The sequence below is a fragment of the Coffea arabica genome, chromosome 4c, assembly GCF_036785885.1.
Source record: "Coffea arabica cultivar ET-39 chromosome 4c, Coffea Arabica ET-39 HiFi, whole genome shotgun sequence".
In the NCBI taxonomy this organism is placed as follows: domain Eukaryota; kingdom Viridiplantae; phylum Streptophyta; class Magnoliopsida; order Gentianales; family Rubiaceae; genus Coffea; species Coffea arabica.
The window spans coordinates 49,658,303-49,681,402 of record NC_092316.1 but is presented as its reverse complement, the minus strand read 5'-3'; the positions used below and the strand labels follow the sequence as shown (position 1 = coordinate 49,681,402).

The window sequence follows — 23,100 nt, the reverse complement described above, 5'->3', positions numbered from 1 at the left end:
ACTTTTTATTATATTGTTATTTTTTTTATAAACATTATATTTTAGTTCTTTTTTATTTTCTCAAAATCTAATAACTATTAACTAAGTAAAAAATAAATACAACAGTCTCAAAAAAATAATATAAAATCAAAAATTAGAAAATAAGTAGAAAATTCATTAAAAAATCTCATTTTTTATGTATATTTTATTTTTTGAGTTTGTTAAATTTTTTTTATTAATCAAAAAATGGATTTTTAAAAATTTTTTGCTTAAATTTAATTTTTTATTTTATATTGCTTTTTTAAGACTGTTGTATTTATTTTTTATTCGGTTAATTGTTGTTAGATTTTAAGAAAACAAAAAAGAACTAAAACATGATATTTATGAAAGAGAAATAGTAATATAATAAAAATTGAGATAGGAGGTGGTACGGAGAGTAGGATAGAAGATCCGTTGCGTAGCAAGTGGGGACCCACATTCAAGTAGTTGCATAAGAAAATGGGGTAATTTCACAAACCTCTCTTGAGGTTTTTTTTTTAAAAATTTCATCTATTTTCCTTAAAATTTGAAAAATTGCACATGCTTCCCCTGAATTTACCATTTTGGTAACAAAAACTATTTAATGGCCAAAATTTTGAATGAATAATCCAAAATGCCCTTATGAAATTGTGAAATTCGTTTTACCTTCTTATAAAATTATTAAAAACTATAAAACATGCATAAAATCTTAAACTCATTTTTCACCCTCATATTTACTATTTTAAACCTTTCATATTACTACATCTCAAATTAGTACCATTATCACCATGACCGTTACAACCACCAATCCCCAAATCCTCAAACCTCAATCAAAATTAAAATAAAAAAACACTGTTAAACTCAAAGAATTTCAATAACCGCGTTAATACAATATTATATCCTTCAAATCTTGGAGCACCAATACCAATCCTAACCTTTTTAAACCAAACTTACATCGTCTTTTATTTATTTTCAGATCCTCCAAGCAAAACTAAAATTAATTTGTAATATGTTATAATTGTGTTTAGGACATAATCGATTATTCCATGAGTGAATTTTATTTTTGTTTCGATTAAATATCTAATTGTGTGATGCATTCAGATGAACAAGATTAGGAGTAAATTATTTAATTGCATGAAAAAATATTAAAATATTAAGACTATTATGATCATTTTCTAGGGTTAAGGGAGTTAAATGTAATATTAAAAGTCTTAAAAGTGCTGGGTGAAATTGTCAAAAACCTCCTATCTTGCTTGTTACAAATGTATGGTGTGTAGCTTGGCCACCTGTCTTATCTTGCAACTCTAAATCTTCAAGTAGTTTCACACCAGAGGTATCTTGCCCGTGCTTTGTGCCCTTAGAAGTTTAGTTAAACACAGGGCAATAAATCTTTTCGGTAAATATAGGAGAAAATTTGAGCATCAAAACAATTAAAAATTGCTATAAAGAGAAATTCTGTTTATGAAGTTAGTCCCCTATTTATCGTGATTTGGACAAAGATTTTTGAACCAATACTATGTGTGCATAATAATACCAAAAAAAGGAGAAATAATAAGTACACTACATTGCCAATTTAATAGTAGTATAGCTTTAATTGTGAAAAAACCAAAAGTAGTCATAATACCTCTAGCAGTTTTTGGGGATGTTTTTGAAAAATTTTACTATACCAGAGTTTTTAGAGCATATTTTGGGATATGTTTAGAAAATATTATGGATTATTTAAGAGTAGTAGAGTTTTTAAAATATATTTTGGGATATTTTTTAAACATTAAAAAAATTTATGCTATTTTTTAAAGTACTTTTAAAAAAATTTTATAGTATTTAAAAAACTAGTTTTTGAAAAACTGAATGATCCAAACATACACTAAGAAAGTCACCAAGATATGTCACAATGTTCAACATCGATAAAACATACAAATTTGAACATTTTTCTATCCTTTTCAAAACATACAAACCTATATGTTGTTTTTTTTCAGAGAAAAAATAAGTTATTAATCCATCCATTTAAATCCTTTTTAATAGCATTACAAACAAGTGATAATATTATCTGCCAAACAGCTTGAGAATACAAATAGTGATATTAGATAAAAATATGAATGCAAATGTACATGTATAAATTCGAAACCAACCATTTGTTTGATCGCAAAAATGTCTTCTTAATCAAGATTGAATTTTTTAACAATTTTTTTGTCGAATCACACTCTAGGCTAAAAGTTTCAATTTTGACTTCCACCACCAATTGCAATTCCCTAACAATAGCAATCAATTCAACAACTTGAGTTTATAAAAATTTATCAACTCCTTTAGCCAAATAGTCATGATATATCCAATTCCACATCTAGCTTATATTATCATTAGGGACAATAAAAATGATAAAAATACAAATTCATAGAACCAACTTAAGCAAATGATTTTAAAATCTAATTTTACACTTCTTTTCTTCTCAAACTATCATACCATGAAAAATAAACCACCTATCATAGATACAACTCAGTAACCCAAAATGAAGAGATTATACGAAATATTTTATTCACATCCTAAATTGCTAGCCCCAACTCAGTAACTCCTTTACATATCATCCTTCTCATCTAGTAAATAACCATTTTTTGCTATTAAGAAACTTTAAATAAATCAAAATATGAAAATATAATTGTTTATCTATAAAATAAGAGATTTTGATTAATTTTAAATTCAACAGACCTCTCTATTCCGTTTCTAGTCATCATTCACCTTGGATCTTCACTTGTCAAACTCTTCCTCCTCCATCCCAGCACTATCAGCCTCTTACCAAATAAAAATTTTAATAAATGAAAACTAAAATTGAACGTGCAAGTGATAGTTTAGATGAGGATGAGGCTTTTTGTGGTTGTCTTGCTTGAAAGAAAAGAGGAAATGAGGGGAAAAAGAAAGCCAAAAGAAATAGAAAAAAAAATAAAGATAACTTTTTTTCAAATGAGTAATAAGGCACATGTCAAAATAGATGGGATGGGAGCCACTTGATATAATAATAGTAGGTAGATGTCAATTCGAACTTCTGCTCCTTTCAAAACTTTTGTTCCTTTCAAAAATAAAACATTTCTGTTCCTCTCCCCTGTTATCCTTTTGTAACTAACAGAAGAGGATTGCCCCGCGTCACAAAGATGGAGAGCCAAGGAGTTAATCAAACAGGTGACGTTACAACCTTTCTTTAAAATTTATAGCACTTTAAGAGTATATATTCATGTTATTGACTGTTAAGTGCTGAATTTTTTATTATTCCTGTAAGTAGGATGCATATCTGAATCCATTTAATGATCCACATCCACCTCATTTTAATGGGTTTGGATCACTAAAACATTTGAGTGGATATTAATGAATATCCACAGAAATCTTTTGAGTTTTGAGTTGTTTTAAGTTGATAATCCTTTTTATAAAATAAAGACCTTAGAAAATTTCAAAGAAATGTTAAAAAAAAAAGAAAGTAAAATTTCATGCAAAAGCCGATGGTGGTGGAAGGAGAAGAAAAAGACAAGATCCAAATAGCTTGATATTCATCATCCATTAATCTGCAGTCCATTTACTATTTGGATTTAAGTGGGTTGAATCACTTAAGTGATGAATCACAAATATGGACCATTAATAATCCATATGACCCCTTTTGGAAAGCTCCAGACACATGGCTTGGAGTGGTTGATAAAATCAAGCTAAATGTGTCATTAGTCTAATTGTGAAAAATTCACCGGTATCTCTTGCATTTGGTAACAGATGAGTTCAAAAACCAAATTACATCATCGACCTTGTCTCCAGGCCATGCAAAAGATGAACTTCCAAAGGTGGAAAAATGGTGGGGTATTTATGATCTTTATAAGTACGGTGGCTTTTGGTACACACTTGAATGGCTGGAAGGAGCCAAAGCTGCTAAATCAAATTTTCAGGCTCAAGACAATGATTTTCTGCTTTCATCTCCACCAAAATCAGGAACTACCTGGCTTAAATCTCTTATGGTCTCCATTATGGACGGTCATCCTGCTCGGACTTTCAACAATATCAATGATGCCAAGGATCAGTATGACCTTTTGGAAGAAAATTTTCCCCACGACTTGATTCCATGTTTGGAGATGGAAATCTTCAACCCATTAAGAGCATCAGAAAACCCAAATTTAAAAGCTCAACCAAGATTATATCAAACTCATGTACCTTATTCAATGTTGCCTGAATCTGTTAAAAACTCAGGCTGTAAGATTGTATACATTGCTCGAGATCCCAAAGATGTACTGGTGTCACTATGGTACTTCGTCAATGCAGCTAAGAAGCCCGAGGAGGAACCATATCCTATGGAAGATGCCTTTGATAGTTTCTGTAAAGGAGTTCACCTCTTTGGACCTTTCCATGATCATGTTCTTGGCTACTGGAAAGAAAGCTTAGCCAGGCCTGATAAGATACTCTTTCTGAGGTATGAGGATATGAAAATGAACCCTAGAGGTGAAGTGACTAAGCTGGCTTCATTTCTTGGTCGCCCTTTTATTAATGACGATGAGGTTGATAGGATTATATCGAGATGCAGTCTTGAAAGGCTCAAAGGTATGCAGGTAAACAAGGAAGGACGTGCAGACAGTGGGCTGCCTAGGAGTTCCTTCTTCCGGCGTGGTGTTGTTGGGGATTGGAAAAATCACTTGACACCAGAAATGAAGGAACGTCTCGATGAAATCGCTCGCAAGAAATTTCAAGGGGCTGGTTTGGATATATACTATCCTTAATCTAATCAAACTAGAGAGGAATGCAACACCAATTCCTCTTACATGCATGAACCGCTGATCGTGCTTTTTTTTTTTTATTTTAAATTTTTGTTTCAATTTGATGTTTTAATGTTTGATAAGTGTGTATTTTGTGTGTTTTATTATTTAATTTTTGTATGTTTTAGCTATTTTTATAGCTAATTAACTAGATTTCTAGTGAAAATTTGTATTTGTAAGGAAATCAACCACTTGAATAAAGCTATTTTATCAGGATGATGGTGTATTAATGGTTATATTTCGTATTTAAGATTTTGATGACTGTCTGCGAAAATCTATATAATGTAAAAGAAAGTGGGAAAAGGTGTGAAATTGCAATATTATAGCAGTAGCAAATCCTTTGCAAAAAAATAAAAAATAAAAAATAAAAACAAAAATAAAATAAGGAGGAGAAGAAAGGAGGTCATATGTTATCATCCTTTTCATTTCTAAGCATAAATTTCTTTAAGCCTGTGAACTAGTGATTGAGTTTTAATTCTTTCTATTTAATGTTAATATTGCAAGGAGAAACTGTTACAGCCAAACATTCAAAATAAAAAATCCGTTTGATGATTATAATTGATAATTAGATACTTGAGGAGTTACAGATGGCATTGCTACGTCCTCTTTTACTTGCACGTAGGGAACTATATGATAAAAATTTTTGCGCAACATGCTATGTAGTCAGATTATTATTTTGACCAATATTCAAAGAAAAAAAAATGCTTTCCTCTAATTAACTTATATAAAGGCAACTGATATATAGTTATCCATAGTTTATATGAAAATTTGAATGTTATCTACTTTAAAGCTTTTTTTTTTTTAATTGTTATGTCTGGCTTGTGAAAATTTATGCCTCGTACACAAAGGAATAGCATTTGATAGAGAAAGTTCACAAATACAAATTACGCATTAGGTGTCAAGATTATATTTTTTTTTTGTACAAAATAATTAAAATGTTCATTAAGTTATAGAGGTGTTAAAGTGGATGACATGGTCGGATTTGGACGGGTCATAATTAGGAATAGGTTTAATAATTGGGTCAATCAATTTACACTCATTTATTTTAATGGGTACCTATTTATATCCATTTAAATAAATGAGTATAGGTATACTCAATTATCCACTTATGGCTCATTTGAAATTCTACTTTTTTTTTAAAAAATTTTGTCTCATGTGTTTAACAAGAAATAACAGTATTTTATTATTATTAGACTGGTAGGAAATTCAAATTTATCCCCTTAACACTTACTAAAATTGAATTTAAATGTATAATTATTTTTAAATCGATAAAAATGGGTGAGTTGAATCAATCCACTACCCACCAGATAAATGTGTTTAATTGGGTAAACATTTAGACTCATTTAAAGTTAATGGGCGGATTTGAGCTGATTATTAGTGGGCAAATTTGGACGGATCAATATAATTGGGTTGTAGTCGACACCTCTATTAACTCATGCAGAGCCTAAATATACTACTATAAACCAAACTTGACCCAAATTCCCTGATTTATAACAATTTCTTTCACGAAAGTAAAATTTTGAAAATCCAATTTATCGTTGTTGATTGTGGAACTCCACCGCCTTCAGGAACACGTACAGTGTTATGATTATGCACAATTACTTTCCAAACCAAAAATCAAACTTTAGAATTCCAAGAGTAAGCAAGATCGAACTATTTTAGGTTTGCACGAGAAATGATTAAAGGAAATAAGGATAAGGCCTAAGGTCTGCACGGTTTTGATGTTTGAACAAAATGCAGTTGAAGAGGAGCAATAATGTTGGTAACTGGAAAACTCTTTGCGTGATATTATTAACTCTGTGGAACACAACTGAATTTGTACTCTCATGGCAATAATTTTAATTTACTTTAGCTTTTCTAACAACATTTTACAACGTTGATTTCAAATCAGCAAACTAGATCTACATCCTTCATCCGTTATGAATAGTAGATGATAAGCTGCAGTAATCGACCAATACTTCAATCTGTATTCTCTAATTTTTTTTTCTCTTTTCAATTTCCCCAATGCAACTGCCAACTTGTAGCTTTCATTCCAGTGGGCTATGAGTTCGATGATGGGGGTAGAAGTGGCAATATGAAAGTATCTTTTCGCCCAAACCTACTCACAGTCTTCCAAAAGCAGCATTATTGTGGCCCTTCTTTGTCGCCTGCACAATTGCTGCCACAAATTTCAGATCCGCATTGAAGCTAAGGTATGGCGATCCGAATCATGGATCTTACGATCCGATATACCACTTCAGGTAAACAATTCGGATCGTATAAAGGATCTAAATTTCCTCTAAATGATTTACGATCTTAGGATCTTATGTGGAATCATAGGAATCAAATTTGAGAATTCTTAGTTCTTTATTTCTATCTACAAAAACTATAAATTATAATTTGCAAGCATATTCTTTTACATATTTTGATTTTTTTCCTACCTACAATCATAATGTTCTTTCTTTCTATTCAAACCAACTGCAAATAATAATCCATGAGCAAATTTATGCTCTACTTCAATTTTTTCCGTCGATTACAAAAATATATTTTAAAACTGTGTCCAATTTTTTCCGTCGATCACAAAAATATATTTCCGTCAATTAACTGTGTCTATAACACCATTTCAGTAATTACATCAACATATAAGTTTATAAGAGTTGTACTTGATGTAAAAAGATTGAAAACTAATTTTATATTCCAGAAATACTTATATGTATCCATAAATCGAATCTTTAAATGTACCAAAATGAGAGCATTTTTCATAAATATACCTAAATATATGTTGCTTTCAGTTGTATCAAAATTTAAAAAAAAAAAAAAAACTACATAACATTCCATATTTTCAAAAAATCTCTATTCATGCCGTTGAAATTCAAATTTCACTTTGATTGTAACTCAGTTTTGTATAATAGTAAAAAATTTTCACCAACATTGGTGGGCGAAATGTAGGTGGAAGTAGTTGTACAGATTAATATCCCTCGTTAATTCTCTCGATAATTATACCTTGTACGACGCCGATCAATTGTTTTTGTTACATTTTGTTTCTCGAGTTCACGATGTGACTCACAAAAAAGTCTTCTTCAAGTCCTCTCGCTTGGGTCCCCCTCCACCGACAGGTTGTCATGGCTGCTTTCAATGTGGACCGCAGCATCACAGCAGTCCTTACAGTTTCGTTGTCCTAACGTGGCCTTTTACTCCCAACTCATCCGTACCACATCATACCACTTTACCACTCCATTGGCACAAACTGCTATAACAATCTTTTAGAATTTTTGTTAATTAATTTAAGTATCTACGTCATTCCTAAGTACAAAAATCATTCTGCAGTACCGAAGTCTTGATAGAATAATCTTTTGGGAGGCAAGTTTTTTGCCTAATTTATCTTCTATAAGTTTTTAAATAATTTTAATTATAAAAATTTTAAAAAACTCTTTAGAATTTTTAAAATATACACCTCAAATATCAAAACCTCAAATATCAAATTTCCCTTTTTACTTATTTTTTTCTCTCCATTCCTCAATCTACCACCACCCTTTCCCCCTCTTTTTCTTCCCTCCTCCCATCTTCCTTTTTTCTTCTTCTCCTTCCTCCCTCCCTTCTCTCTTTCTCTCGCAACCCTCCTTTGCCTGTCCAGATCTGGACCAAATCGGGGTAAGGGAGGGAGTGTCACGGGAGAGGAGATGGAGGGAAGGAAGAGAAGGTGGAAGAGGGAGGGAGAAAAGGGGGATAAAAACTTTGTCTACCAGTTGTTCTACAAGTTTTGATTAATTTTTATTTGTGTTTTCTAAAAACTAATACCGGAAATGAAATCTATGCGAAAAACGAAGTGGAGGGTGAAATTTTGGTCAATGGAGAAGGCAGCTAGCAATGGCACCGCTGCCAGAAACTCCATAGATGTTGCTATGTGAGCAAAGGAAGAGAAGAAGAAGAGAGGAAAGGAAGGAGGGGAAAAAAAATGAAAAATAGAAGGAAAAGGAAAAGAAATTTTTAAAAAAAAGAAAGTTTTTAAAATTTTTCCCAAACCCTTAAATATACAAAACTTTTTGTCCATCGATTCTATGGTAAGTTATAGTAAAATTTTATACAACCACTAAAAAAAACACACCTTCCATATGGATTAGTATTTTTTTTTTCTAAGGCAACCTTCATTACAAGCTAAATAGACGTAATTATATCAATTGGCTACAAATTTCTATTTGCATTTGATGGATTCAAACTTGACATCAAGGGTGCAACGGATTTTCTATTTCATTCCTTGTGCCGTTCTCTGTTCCACTTTTATTATATTGTTATTTCTCCTTCATAAACATTATGTTTTAGTTCTTTGTTTCCTTAAAATCTAATAACTGTTAATCGAGTAAAAAATAAATACAACAGTTTCAAAAAAATAATATAAAATAAAAAATTAGAAAATAAGTAGAAAATTCATTAAAAAATCTCATTTTTTATGTAGTTTTTTTAGTTTGTTAAATTTTTTGTATTAATCAAAAAATGAATTTTTAAAAATTTTTTGCTAAAATTTAATTTTTGATTTTATATTTCTTTTTTTTAGACTATTGTATTTATTTTTTGTTCGATTAATTGTTATTAGATTTTAAGAAAAAAAAAAACTAAAACATGATATTTATAAAAGAAAAATAATAATATAATAAAAATTGAGATAGAAGGTGGTACGGAGAGTGGGATAGAAGATCCATTGCGTACCAAGTGGGGACCCATATGCAAGTAGTTGCATAAGAAAATGGGGTACCTCTCTTGAGGTTTTTCTTTTTTTAAATTTCATCTATTTCCCTTAAAATTTGAAAAATTGCACATGCTTCCCTTGAATTTACCATTTTGGTAACAAAAATATTTAATGGCCAAAATTTTGAATGAATAATCCAAAATGCCCTTATGAAATTGTGAAATTTATTTCGCCTTCTTATAAAATTATTAAAAACTATAAAACATGCATAAAATCTCAAACTCATTTTTATCCCTCATCTTTACTATAAAACAGTGTTCATATTACCATGGGATAATTTCAAAAACCTCCCCTGAGGTTTCTGACAGTCTCAAGGACCTCCCCTGAAGTTCCGAAAATCCCTTATACCTCCCCTGTCAGATTTTTGGGTTCCAAAATAACTTGAAAGACGTTGAATTGACACAAATATCCCTGCTGTTGAAGTAATAAATTCTGATAATAACATGAATTAATTAGTGAAATGAGTAATAGAAAGGATTAAGTAACTTAACTAGAATTTGATAATAAATTGAATTGCTAATTTCGGCTAAGAGAAAAGGCGCTAAAAATGGGCGCCCATTTGGTTGTTGATGTGACAATGGTAGCTGACTGAACGTTAATTTTGGTAAGGAATAGACTTTCTTGAGCCATACTGATCATGAGAAGAGCATTTGAGAGCTCCAGGAGAAAATGGGAGAGTTGAAGAAATTGAGTTCTGGAAATTGAGCTGAAGTATTGCTGCAAAGGGTGAACTGTTGGTGTTCTAAGAGCATCTAAAGCAAAGCAAGGTTAGATACTACGTAGCTTATGGCTGATGAAGGTTACTGACCGTGTGGAAACTGGGCATGTCTTCTTATTTTCCTACATTAGCTCTGCGTTTCTGCTTTTGTTATTAATATGATCACCTGACAATGTTTTCATTATTTCTGGTTATAATAGTTATAAACTAGAATGTGTATTCATCCATATGTGATGATGCTGTTTATATGAATCATACAAAGTGGTTTGCATGAGGTCTAGGGAGTTACTCTGTCATAGTATTGTATGTTTGTATACATTGAAGTTCATAAATGGTGATATCTGATGTTGTAGGATGGTGACTGGTGATGTGCATGACATTGTACTCCATTGTGGAGGGACAAAAGTTTGAATTTCCAATATAAATCCTGAAAAATACTCTTTCATTAATCTGCTGAATGATGTTGCTGAGAGGGCATTACATGAACTGCCTGGAAATATTAATCTTCTTGTACATATAAGATGTGCAATACCTGGAACAGAAGCTTACATTAATGTGAATGATGATGAAGCTGTCCATGATATGTTCAGTGTGTATGAAGATGAACCATTCATAAATATAGAGGTGTTCAACATGGACATTATCCCAGCTGAACAACCTGTCATGTTGTTGAACAGAAAGATTGATGGTGAGAGTGAGCACATAGAAATTCAGAACAAACATTCCGCCTTGGCTGCTGATGAGCAGAATGTTCATGTTATTGACTTCCAGGATGAGGGGTATGGGGGTGAATCGAGCTCTGATGAATCATGGAAGCAAGGATTTGATGATGACAATGAAGATGATATAGGTGATGAGCTAATGGTTCTGTCTGAGAATTCTAGCAGTGATGAAAGTTTCCAAAACTTGGATGATAATGAAACTGGTGATCTAATTGTACCAGATTTTGAATCTGAGCAAGAAATGGACCCTTTAAGAGAAGTGCTAAGAAACAAGATGTGGACTTACAATCCAAGAGAGGACATAGAATTCAAGAAGGGACAGCCATTCACTAATGTTGATGCCTTTAGAGCAGCACTGAAGGATTATGTGATCCAAAAAGGATTTCCCATCAAAAGGCTGACGAATGAGAAAACCAGGAGTACTGCAATCTGTGATGTTGCTGGATGTACATGGAGGATTCATGCGTCCCCTATAGCTGATTCAGTAACATTTATGATTAAAACATACACACCTGAACACACATGTGTGATGGATAATAAAAATCATGAGGCCACCTCTGACTGGATGGCCAAAAAATTGATAACTGTGATGAGAACTCATCCTAACTTGTCAAGAAAGAGCATTGAAGCTAAGATGCTAAAATATGGTGTGCATCCTAGCAAACAGCAAGTGTATAGAGCCAAACAAAAGGCAAGAGAAGAGATTGAAGGCACACATTCAGAATCATATAGTAAACTGCCCAAATATGTTGTGCTTCTTAGGCAATATAATCCTGGTAGTGTTTGTAAGATTCATTATGACAGACCAAATCTACTAGTTGAACCAAGGTTCCTGAGACTTTTTATTAGCTTTAAAGGTCAGAAAGATGGATTTTTAGGTGGTTGTAGATCCTTTGTTGGATTTGATGGATGTCATTTGAAAGGTAGTTTTAGTGGAGTATTGCTGGCTGCTGTTGCATTGGATGGTAATAACAGCATATTTCCCATTGCTTTTGCTATTGTTGAGGTAGAAAACAAAGAGACTTGGAGTTGGTTCTTTCATTTCTTTGAAGAATTCTTTGGACCATTCGATAACAACTGTCCCTTAACTATCATGAGTGACAGACAAAATATATTACTAAATACTTTACTTCGCCAAACTTGGACAACCTGCTATGTAGATATGGTAAAAAAGGTTGACTGATTTTTTGCTTTTGATGTAGGGGCTGAACATTGCATATGAACAGCTACTGCCATCTGCAATTGGAAGATACTGTTGCAGACATATTTGTATGAACTTCAAGTCTCAATTCCCTGGAGTGTTACTGAGTACCTTCTTTTGGCAAGCTGCTAAGAGTTATGATGCAATTGGATTTACTGAAGCAATGCAAAGAATCAAGGACATGAATATAGAAGCATGGAGGTACTTATCCAAGATTCCAGTTTCAGCTTGGGCTAGACATGCTTTCTCAATAGATATGAAATGTGACCATGTTACAAACAATTTCACGGAATCTTTCAATGCTTGGATTGGAGACTTAAGGTGCCAACCAATACTTACACTTGTTGAAGGACTGAGGACAAAAATTATGAAGAAATTACACAAAAGGTACCAGAAGGCTTGCACATGGACGTCTGCTATCCAAAAAATATCATAGAAAAGCTCAAGGAAATTGCAATACATTCTAGGAGATGTTCATTGCAGATGGCCAGTGAGAATTTTTTTGAAGTTACTGATGGTGACAGAATATTTATAGTGAGTTTGAACCAGAAGACATGTGACTGTGGAGCTTTCCAATTGTCTGGACTCCCACGTAAGCATGCTGCACTTGGAATTGTATACAGAAGACAGAAGTTGGAGACATACTGTGATCCTTGCTTCTCAACAGAAATGTATCTCAAGACATACAGTGGCATGATACATCCAATTCCTCACGAGAAGAGATGGCCTCCATTAATTGATGTCACACCAAAAACTGTCCTTCCACCACCATTGAGAAGAGCTCCAGGTCGTCCAAGAGTTAACAGAAGGAGAGGGCCTGATGAGCCAAGCCAATCTCAAGCAAAAAGGTTAACCACTATGAGATGTGGCAACTGCAAAGCTACTGGACATAATACTAGAACATGTCAAAGAGCACCTGTGAGACAAAGGAGTACAAGCACCAGCACAAACAAGGTTCAATCTAGTGGTTTAATTGAGGGACTTGAAATTGCTAAGCGAGCTTGTAATTTGTTATTAATTTCCATGTCAGGGGACTCAATTTGCTAGAGGAAAGCCAGGAAGGGGAATTGCAAATACAGGGCTTGCAGGATCTGTTCTATGCGTTACAATTCTTTTAGATTTAGAAACAGACTTTTCTTATGTTGCTGTTGTCTGATGAGGTAATGCTTGCCATTGATTTATGCAGGATCATGCTAATGGCAATGTGCCTATTGTCGTTTCTAGTCAAGGCAGCAACCCAAGTCCATCAACTCAATCACCATTAATGAATGCTGACTTGAATTTGCAAACAGCAACCAATGCTACTAAGAGAAAGGTATTTGTTCCTTAATCCTTTCTCAGAGATAGCTGCACTTTTAATGCTTATTTACATGCCAGTATATTAATACATGCTTCATCTGCAATTTCAGAGAGGACGACCTTCCAACAAATCTGCTCCATCTGTTGTATATAACCCCAAAAGGAAAACTTCAACAGCAGCACCTCAACCATTTGCAGGAATGCATACTATTGCACTGCATCCCAGTGGAAGTGCCCAAGTACAAACTGATGTCAACATCAATGCTTCAGTTTCTCATGATTCTCACAATGTCAGTAGCAGCTTCACCTTTTAGTAGAATCTATTAAGAGTCTTTTGTTATTTGGATATCAGAGGACATGAATATTTGATCATTACTTGTCGACATTGGAGAAATGGCAATATCTGATGTCTTGATTATCTAATTTTGGTATCTGAACATTAGTTATCTGATGTTTTGGACAAATTTATCTTTTTGTATCAACCTGGATGCATGAGTGGAAACATTTGGCTGCTGTACACTCAAAATGTTTCTCAACAGAAACTGAAGTTCCATTTGCACTATTACTTGTACACTGTGTTTTTGTATAATCTGTCATGTGGTATTCAATAAGCAAAATTGGAAGCACATGATAATGAATCAGGTTCTTTATTATTATGAATCAATACTCATTTGATATCTTTTACAGTCAACATAACAACATAGACAGCTAAAAATACAAGGTTCATTATAAGCATCAATTTCATTATGGAGTTGAACTTGACAGCATTTAAATTCTGCACTTGATCACCTCTTTGCATGATTGAATGTCCTCCTGCTCTTTGCATGCTCACTTGACCATCGTCAGACCCTTCGAACCACTGAAAAAATATCAACAACAAAATGTAAATAGCTATGAATAACAGGTTCATTATAAGCAGCCATTTCACAATGGAGTTCGACTGCTCTACTTTGGCAAACTGTATCTGATCCTCCTTTTGCATGCTTGAACGTTGATCTGTTCTTTGGCTGCTCACTTCACCTTCTTCAGGTCCTTCGAACCACTGAAAGAATTTGCAATTTGAGCAGCAGAAATATAGCTTGTTCGGATTCCTCCTGCTCTAAAAAATTTTAATATTTGCTTTCCGATGACAATGGCAATATCTATTTCTTATTGAAAATGAAGTTGGTGAATTCCATGATGAATCTACCAGACTTGAAGAAGCCATGTGTATCTGTTTGTACGTAGTTCAACTTTGCTACTTGTATGAGCACTTTTACAGAAACCTCAGCCACAACCCAACAACATTCACTGCTTTCTCTTGCAACTTCAGTAGGCAATTATATAGAGCTCCAAAGCAACACTACTGTTTCTTATTACTGTTACAAAGAACGGCTTTGAGAGCCGTTGGCATGAAGCAGAAGACAATTTCTTGCAATACAGCCTTACCTTTTTCCATCAGTTTCACATACACCCATTGCAATTTCAAAGGAACTAGATTCCATTGAAATTTTATATTCATTGTCCACCTCAATTGGGTTGGACCTGAAACTATCTACTTAGTTTTAGGGGAGGTATAAGGGATTTTCGAAACTTCAGGGGAGGTCCTTGTGACTGTCAGAAACCTCAGGGGAGGTTTCTGAAATTATCCCTATTACTATATCTCAAATTAGTACCATTATCACCATGACCGTTACAACCAGCAATCCCCAAATTCTCAAAGCTCAATGAAAAAAAAATACTGTTAAACTCAAAGAATTTTAATAACCGCGTTAATACAGCATTATATCCTTCAAATCTTGGAGCACCAATACCAGTTCTAACCTTTTTAAACCCAACTTACATTGTCTTTTATTTATTTTCAGATCCTCCAAGCAAAACTAAAATTAATTTGTAATATGTTATAATTGTGTTTAGGACATAATCGATTATTCCATGAGTGAATTTTATTTTTGTTTCGATTAAATATCTAATTGTGTGATGCATTCAGATGAACAAGATTAGGAGTAAATTATTTAATTGCATGAAAAAAATATTAAAATGTTAAGACTATTATGGCCATTTTCTAGGGTTAAGGAGTTAAATGTAATATTAAAAATCTTAAAAGTGCTGGTTGAAATTGTCATAAACCTCCTTGAGGTTTCTGAAATTATCCCATGTAAAAATATAGAGCTAACGGCGTGTTACAAATGTATGGTGTGTAGCTTGGCCACCTGTCTTATCTTGCAACTATAAATCTTCAAGTAGTTTCACACCAGAGGTATCTTGGCCGTGCTTTGTACCCCTTAGAAGTTTAGTTAAACATAAAGCAATAAATCTTTTCGGTAAATATAGGAGAAAATTTGAGCAACAAAACAATTAATTTGCTATAAAGAGAAATTCCGTTTATGAAGTTAGTCTCCTATTTATCGTGATTTGGACAAAGATTTTTAAACCAATACTATGTATGCATAATAAGACCAAACAAAGGAGAAATAATAAGTACACTACATTGCTAATTTAATAGTAGTATAGCTTTAATTGTGGAAAAACCAAAAGTAGTCATAATACGTCTAACAATTTAATAATTAGAAAAAGTTTAGAAAGTCGCTAAGATATGTCACAATTTTCAACATCAATAAAACATACAAACTTGCACATTTTTCTATCCTTTTCAAAACATACAAACCTACACTTTTTTTTTTTGTCTTTTTTAGAGAAAAAAAGAGTTATTAATCCATCCATTTAAATCCTTTTTAATAGCATTACAAACAAGTGATAACATTATCTGCCAAACAGTTTGAGAATACAAATAGTGATATTAGATAAAAATATAAACTGCCATGTTTGCAAATGTACATGTACTAATTCGAAACCAACCATTTGTTTGATCGCAAAAATGTCTTCTTAATCAAGATTGAATTTAAAAAAAAAAATTTTGTCGAATCACACTCTAGGCAAAAAGTTTCAATTTTGACTTCCACCATGATATGAACGTCGCCAACCTTGTGACGAAATCTTTAAAAGATTAGCTTCAGGATCGACAAGAGGACACCAAGTTTGGAGCGGATGACCTCAACCCGTTAATCACGTGGTTAACGAACCTTGGTATAATGGTAGAAGACGCCACAATCTAGTGCGATTATAGATTGATAAGTCACGAGCACCTAGAGAAATTCTAAGGTATTCAAGAAGCCTTGGAGAAACCAAGAAAACTCTCAAAATCTGATTTATTGATGGAATCCTAAAACCGTTGGAAGTGTGAGCTATTTATAGCCTTACATAGAGATGAAAAACTAAATAATGTGGAACTAGTCTAGAATTGTGGGCTTGACTAAGACTAAAAATTGTAGACTTGACTATTTCCATAAGACTACACATTTGCTGTGGGTTTGACCAAACCTTATGAGATCATCCCTTAGGTAAATAAAGCAAGGCTATAGACCATTAAGCCCTTATTACAATGACTTAACTAAAACAGCAAATGTGACTAGGGAAGGGTCACATATGGTTCTCTTTGACGTGTGCCACATGGGTGGCCTTCATTCCTTCATGCTCAAGTCCCTCAATGATTTTGGGGACAATTTCTTGGCTTTGTATCTCAAGAACAAGCCCTTGGAGTTCCTCCCCCATCTTCTTAGCTCGTGCTCGAGTCACGGGTCCTAGGGGAACTCGAATAGTTCTCAATGGTGTCTCTTGGTTCGTATCACACCACCAATTGCAATTCCTTAACAACAGCAATCAATTCAGCAACTTGAGTTTATAAAAATTTATCAACTCCTTTAGCCAAATAGTCAAGATATATCTAGTTCCACATCTAGCTTCTATTATCATTCGGGACAATAAAAATGATAAAAATACAAATCCATAGATCCAACTTAAGCGAATGATTTTAAAATCTAATTTTACACTTCTTTTCTTCTCAAACTATCATACCATGAAAATAAACCATCTATCATGGATACAACTCAGTAACCCAAAATGAAGAGATTATACAAAATATTGCTAGCCCCAACAATTCCTTTACATATCATCCTTCTCATCTAGTAAATAACCATTTTTCGCCATTAAGAAACTTTAAATGAATCAAAATATGGAAATATAATTGTCTATCTATAAAATAAGAGATTTTGATTAATTTTAAATTCAACAGACCTCTCTATTTCCTTCCTAGTCATCATTCACCTTGGATCTTTACTTGTCAAATTCTTCCTCCTCCATCCCAGCACTATCAGCCTATTATGAAATAACAATTTTAATAAATGAAAACTAAAATTGGAATGAATATAAGTTGAGGAAAAATTGTTATCTTCGCTCAACAAAAATTGCTACCTTCCCTCATCCACTCTAACAACAAAAATCATTCATTTAGTTAATTATGAAAATTTTGAAAAAAAAAATGCATAAACTAATTCAATAAAAAAAAAAGCAAGAGTAAATGATTAGGGTGAAAGAAAAAAAGAGAAAAAAATGAAAAGAGTACAGAGTGAAAATTGAACGTGCAAGTGATAGTTTAGATGAGGATGAGGCTTCTTGTGGTTGTCTTGCTTGAAAGAAAAGAGGAAATGAGGGGAAAAAGAAAGCCAAAAGAAAAAGGAAAAAAAAGAAAGATAACTTTTTTTCAAATGAGTAATAAGGCACATGTCAAACAAAATAGATGGGAGCCACTTGATATAATAATAGTAGGTAGATGTCAATTCGAACTTCTGCTCCTTTCAAAACTTTTGTTCCTTTCAAAAATAAAACATTTCTGTTCCTCTCCCCTGTTATCCTTTTGTAACTAACAGAAGAGGATTGCCCCGCGTCACAAAGATGGAGAGCCAAGGAGTTAATCAAACAGGTGACGCTACAACCTTTCTTTAAAATTTATAGCACTTTAAGAGTATATATTCATGTTATTGACTGTTAAGTGCTGAATTTTTTATTATTCCTGTAAGTAGGATGCATATCTGAATCCATTTAATGATCCACATCCACCTCATTTTAATGGGTTTGGATCACTAAAACATTTGAGTGGATATTAATGAATATCCATAGAAATCTTTTGAGTTTTGAGTTGTTTTAAGTTGATAATCCTTTTTATAAAATAAAGACCTTAGAAAATTTCAAAGAAATGTTAAAAAAAAAAGAAAGTAAAATTTCATGCAAAGGCCGATGGTGCTGGAAGGAGAAGAAAAAGACAAGATCCAAATAGCTTGATATTCATCATCCATTAATCTGCTGTCCATTTACTATTTGGATTTAAGTGGGTTGAATCACTTAAGTGATGAATCACAAATATGGACCATTAATAATCCATATGACCCTTTTGGAAAGCTCCAGCCACATGAGTTGGAGTGGTTGATAAAATCAAGTTAAATGTTCTAATACTGTAGCTAGTGGATTAAAACTAGATCATAAGCATGCGACTAAGCCGTTAATGTGTTACTGACTTTAATACACAAATGCAGCATCCCACAATCTTTATGTGTTCATGGATGCTATATGAAAACAAAGACCTATCACTTGTGATGATCACAATTCATTGGTAAGACATATTTCTGTTTCGTTTGATACTGATTAATTAGCAAAATATTGTGGGCGGGGTCCTCAAGTGACTTTTGAAAATTCATTTAGTTTCTTATTTTTAAAAAATCATTTGTTGTGTTCTCGACTTATTTTGATATCTTTATTTAGATATTTTAGGCCCAAAAACGTTGGAAATCCAAAACACGTTTTGAGCTATTTTTAGATTGTGATTTTGACCTTTTTTTTCGAGCCAAAACAATATATATCCGTTAGATTTAACATAAATACTAAGAGTTAATCTTTCCTACACCGCCAGTGTAAATATTAGGTTTACACTGACAGTGTATGAAAGATTAACTCAAATACTAAACTATCTAGACGCTTGATTAACTTTTTTTGCAATATGTTTCTCTCAATCTTCCTCCGATTCTCATCCTACTTCCAAATATGTCTTTGATCCCCAATTTGGTCATGCTATTTTCAAAAGTAGCTTTTCAACCTTTTTCAAGAACACCAGTGCATTCATCAAAATAGCTTTTATAATAGTAAACGAGAGCACGAGCTATTATGAATGATCCAATTTTTAAAAATCAATTTTACAAAATTAAAATCATTTAAGAACAAGTCCTATGTATTGGTAAGTTTAATTTAGCCTTTTTTTAGTGTAAGCAGGGAGGGGGTATAATTAAAGAAACGAGGAGGAGAAAGGAATATTTGAATCCAGAATCTCAAGGACTTTTGTATTGGTTAATTTAAGGATATTGATAAGTAAGTCTTAAGCAAAGAATTCATTAGGGGACATCATTTAGCCCAAAAAGGAGGGAAAGGAGTAAAAAAAGAATAACAAAAATGTTTGGGCTAGGCCCATCATTTTTAGCAAACAGGTCCACGACTGTAAGAAACCAATCCAGTATCCGTATCGGTAGCCAGGCCGGAGTTCCAGTCTCGACAGTTGCAGTGTGGATCTTATTAGGCCGCTACCCTATGTTTGTTTTTTTTTGAAGAAAAAAAGAAAAGAGGGAGGGAGGGGACCTTTTGTTTAAGGTCCTACGTCTATCAACAAAATTGTACAAGATGATGAGTCATCCAAACATGTAATGTTCCTCTTCTTTTTGGACATGCAAACATGCAGCAAGCACACGACGAAGCCAGAAGAACAATTTGTGCTGAAGTTCAAATCCTATACGAGTTTCAAATTTAAAATCAAATCCAATTTGATATTGTATTTGATAGTGTTGAAATTGATTTTTTTAAAAATTTTTGATATTATAATATTGGACATATAAATATAATTTTTTTATATTGTATAATAAAATTTTTTTTTGCCAATTCACATATTTATAAAAAAAATATAAATATTTTTAGTCTTAAAGAGCATTATTGATCCAACTACTTGCAAATTTGACCTCGATTCAAAATCCGAATTAAATTTCTATCTCAAGCTCAAGTTTCTTGTTAATATTTGAGCTTAGAATGAATCCTTTTTGAATCGAGTCCAAACTATCCGTTAAGAACTTGATTCATTTATAGCCCTGCATCTATACTATTGACCTTCACATGATAAGTAAATAGGTGGGTAAGTTGAGGTTTTGTAGTTTGATATTCGACTCGGGAATGTTTAGATGTATTCTCTAAGAAATTTAATGTTGAAGTACAATTTTCTAGCCTCATTTTCTGTTTTACGGTGGAGGAAGAGACTGTATTTTGTATTGTTTACCAAGAGTGATGGTACTAGCCTTGTTTAGTTTGTTTAGAGCTGGAAGACGTTTGTTTAGTTTCCATACAATTAGTGGCCTTGATGTTCCATACCTTGCAGGATTGATTAGCCAGCGTCTGTGTTTTGAGTTGATGATGCTTCTCAACGTTGTTATTTTATGGTCAAGGCCTGAAAGTAATTGACATTTCTTGGGGAAACACAAAAATATTTTTCTCGAGGATACGGTGTAAAGTTGATATTATTTTAGTTTTGCCTCCCAAATATTTCAAAAATCTTATTTATTTACAAAAATAAACTTCTTAGCTCAACAACTACTCTGATATTTAGTCTTTACCCTACAAACTTACGAATATGATTTTGTAAAGGCATTATTATCATCACTCTAGAAATGCTTTTATAAACACAACATGTTTGCCTCGCAAAACTAGAAATGCTGCTTACGTCATTAGTCTAATTGTACAAAATTCACCGGTATCTCTTGCATTTGGTAACAGATGAGTTCAAAAATCAAATTACATCATCGGCCTTGCCTCCAGGCCATGCAAAAGATGAACTGCCAAAGGTGGAAAAATGGTGGGGTCGTTTTGATCTTTATAAGTACGATGGCTTTTGGTACAGACTTGATTGGCTGGAAGGAGCCATATCTGCTAAAACAAATTTTCAGGCTCAAGACAATGATATTCTGCTTTCGTCTCCACCAAAATCAGGAACTACCTGGCTTAAATCTCTTATGGTCTCCATTATGGACAGTCATGCTGCTCGGACTTTCAACAATATCAATGATGCCAAGGATCAGTATGACCTTTTGGAAGAAAATTTTCCCCACGACTTGATTCCATGTATGGAGATGGAAATCTTCAACCCATTAAGAGCATCAGAAAACCCAACTTTAAAAGGTCAACCAAGATTACATCATACTCATGTACCTTATTCAATGTTGTCTGAATCGGTCAAAAACTCAGGCTGTAAGATTGTATACATTGCTCGAGATCCCAAAGATGTACTGGTGTCACTATGGTACTTCGTCAATTCAGCTAAGAAGCCCGAGGAGGAACCATACCCTATGGCAGATGCCTTTGATAGTTTCTGTAAAGGAGTTCACTTCTTTGGACCTTTCCATGATCATGTTCTTGGCTACTGGAAAGAAAGCTTAGCCAGGCCTGATAAGATACTCTGTTTGAGGTATGAGGACATGAAAATGAACCCTAGAGGTGAAGTGACTAAGCTGGCTTCATTTCTTGGTCGACCTTTTATTAATGATGATGAGGTTGATAGGATTATATCGAGATGTAGTCTTGAAAGGCTCAAAGGTATGCAGGTAAACAAGGAAGGATGTACAAACAATGGGATGCCTAGGAGTTCCTTCTTCAGGCGTGGTGTTGTTGGGGATTGGAAAATTCACTTGACACCAGAAATGAAGGAACGTCTCGATGAAATTGCTCGCAAGAAATTTCAAGGGGCTGGTTTGGATATATACTATCCTTAATCTAATCAAACTAGAGAGGAATGCAACACCAATTTCACTTACATGCTTTTCTAGTGAAAGTTTACATTTTATGATTTAAGTGTGAAACATTGCATTGAAGTAAGTCATTTGTAAGGAAATCAACCACTTGAATAAAGCTATTTTATCAGTATGATGTCAAAATCATATTTCTTAACAAGAGGCTTGGTGTATTAATGCTTATTTTACGTATTTAAGATTTTGATGACTGTCTGCGAAAAATCTATATAATGTAAAAGAAAGAGGGAAAAAGTGTGAAATTGCAATATTATAGCAGTAGCAAATCCTTTGCAAAAAAAAAAAAAAAAAAAAAAAAAACCAATAAAAAATAAAATAAGGAGAAGAAGAAAGGAGGTCATATGTTATCATCCTTTTCATTTCTAAGTATCAATTTCTTTAAACCTGTGAACTAGTGATTGAGTTTTACTTCTTTCTATTTAATGTTAATATTGCAAGGAGAAACTGTTACAGCGAATTGATAATAATTGATAATTTGATGCTTGAGGAGTTACAGGTGGCATTGCTACGTCCTCTTCTACTTGCAAGTAGGGAACCTTATGAAAAAATTTTAGCGCAACATACTATGTAGTCAGATTATTATTTTGACAAATATTCAAAGAAAAAATGCTTTCCTCTAATCATATATATATATATATATATATAATAAAGTCGTATTCTTATACTTATCCCTTCATATTTTCTCTTTCCTACGTGGCTTAACGAGACGGCAAGTAGTTTCCTATGTGACTTGCTCCTTTTTTGTTTGGATATATATCAATTCTTATTTCCTATAAAATTCTTAATATTATATGATTCTTATTTCCTACCCAAAAAAGGAACTAGAAAGTAATGCGATATAAATAAAAGAGACATAAATCTCCTCTATTAGATATATAGGAATAAATGATAATATATTTTTTTATAGTGTCCTATTCTTTTTTTTTTTTTTAACAACTACATCATAGATCCTTTTTATTTTAA

At 33.0% G+C, this 23,100-nt stretch overlaps 2 protein-coding genes and 1 long non-coding RNA gene across 4 annotated transcripts; 2 read left to right on the top strand and 1 right to left on the bottom strand.

Annotated features, from left to right (window-relative positions):
- Positions 1-3,018: 3,018 nt before the first annotated feature.
- LOC113740298 (cytosolic sulfotransferase 7-like) lies at positions 3,019-4,985 on the top strand. Of its 2 annotated transcripts, none has more exons than XM_027267872.2 (2): positions 3,019-3,165; positions 3,742-4,985. In XM_027267872.2, the coding sequence occupies exons 1-2, from the start codon at positions 3,138-3,140 to the stop codon at positions 4,731-4,733; spliced, it is 1,020 nt and encodes a 339-aa protein (XP_027123673.1). In that variant the 5' UTR covers positions 3,019-3,137; the 3' UTR covers positions 4,734-4,985. The 2 variants fall into 2 exon arrangements, with proteins under 2 accessions (XP_027123673.1, XP_027123674.1); XM_027267873.2 differs by having other exon boundaries at positions 3,025-3,165; positions 3,784-4,985.
- Positions 4,986-16,593: 11,608 nt separating this feature from the next.
- LOC140005377 (uncharacterized) lies at positions 16,594-18,098 on the bottom strand. The gene is made up of 2 exons (XR_011813217.1): positions 17,546-18,098; positions 16,594-17,117 (listed from the first exon to the last, which is right to left on the bottom strand). It is a non-coding gene; the product is annotated as an uncharacterized lncRNA (long non-coding RNA).
- LOC113740296 (cytosolic sulfotransferase 7-like) lies at positions 18,089-22,279 on the top strand. The gene is made up of 2 exons (XM_027267870.2): positions 18,089-18,230; positions 21,110-22,279. The coding sequence occupies exons 1-2, from the start codon at positions 18,203-18,205 to the stop codon at positions 22,099-22,101; spliced, it is 1,020 nt and encodes a 339-aa protein (XP_027123671.1). The 5' UTR covers positions 18,089-18,202; the 3' UTR covers positions 22,102-22,279.
- Positions 22,280-23,100: the final 821 nt, after the last annotated feature.

Bases quoted from the DNA above. Each gene is read 5' to 3' on its own strand.
- LOC113740298 (XM_027267872.2), top strand. From the start codon at position 3,138: ATGGAGAGCCAAGGAGTTAATCAAACAG. The intron at 3,166-3,741 runs GTGACGTTACAA...ATTTGGTAACAG, and splicing joins CCAAGGAGTTAATCAAACAG to ATGAGTTCAAAAACCAAATT.
- LOC113740296 (XM_027267870.2), top strand. From the start codon at position 18,203: ATGGAGAGCCAAGGAGTTAATCAAACAG. The intron at 18,231-21,109 runs GTGACGCTACAA...ATTTGGTAACAG, and splicing joins CCAAGGAGTTAATCAAACAG to ATGAGTTCAAAAATCAAATT.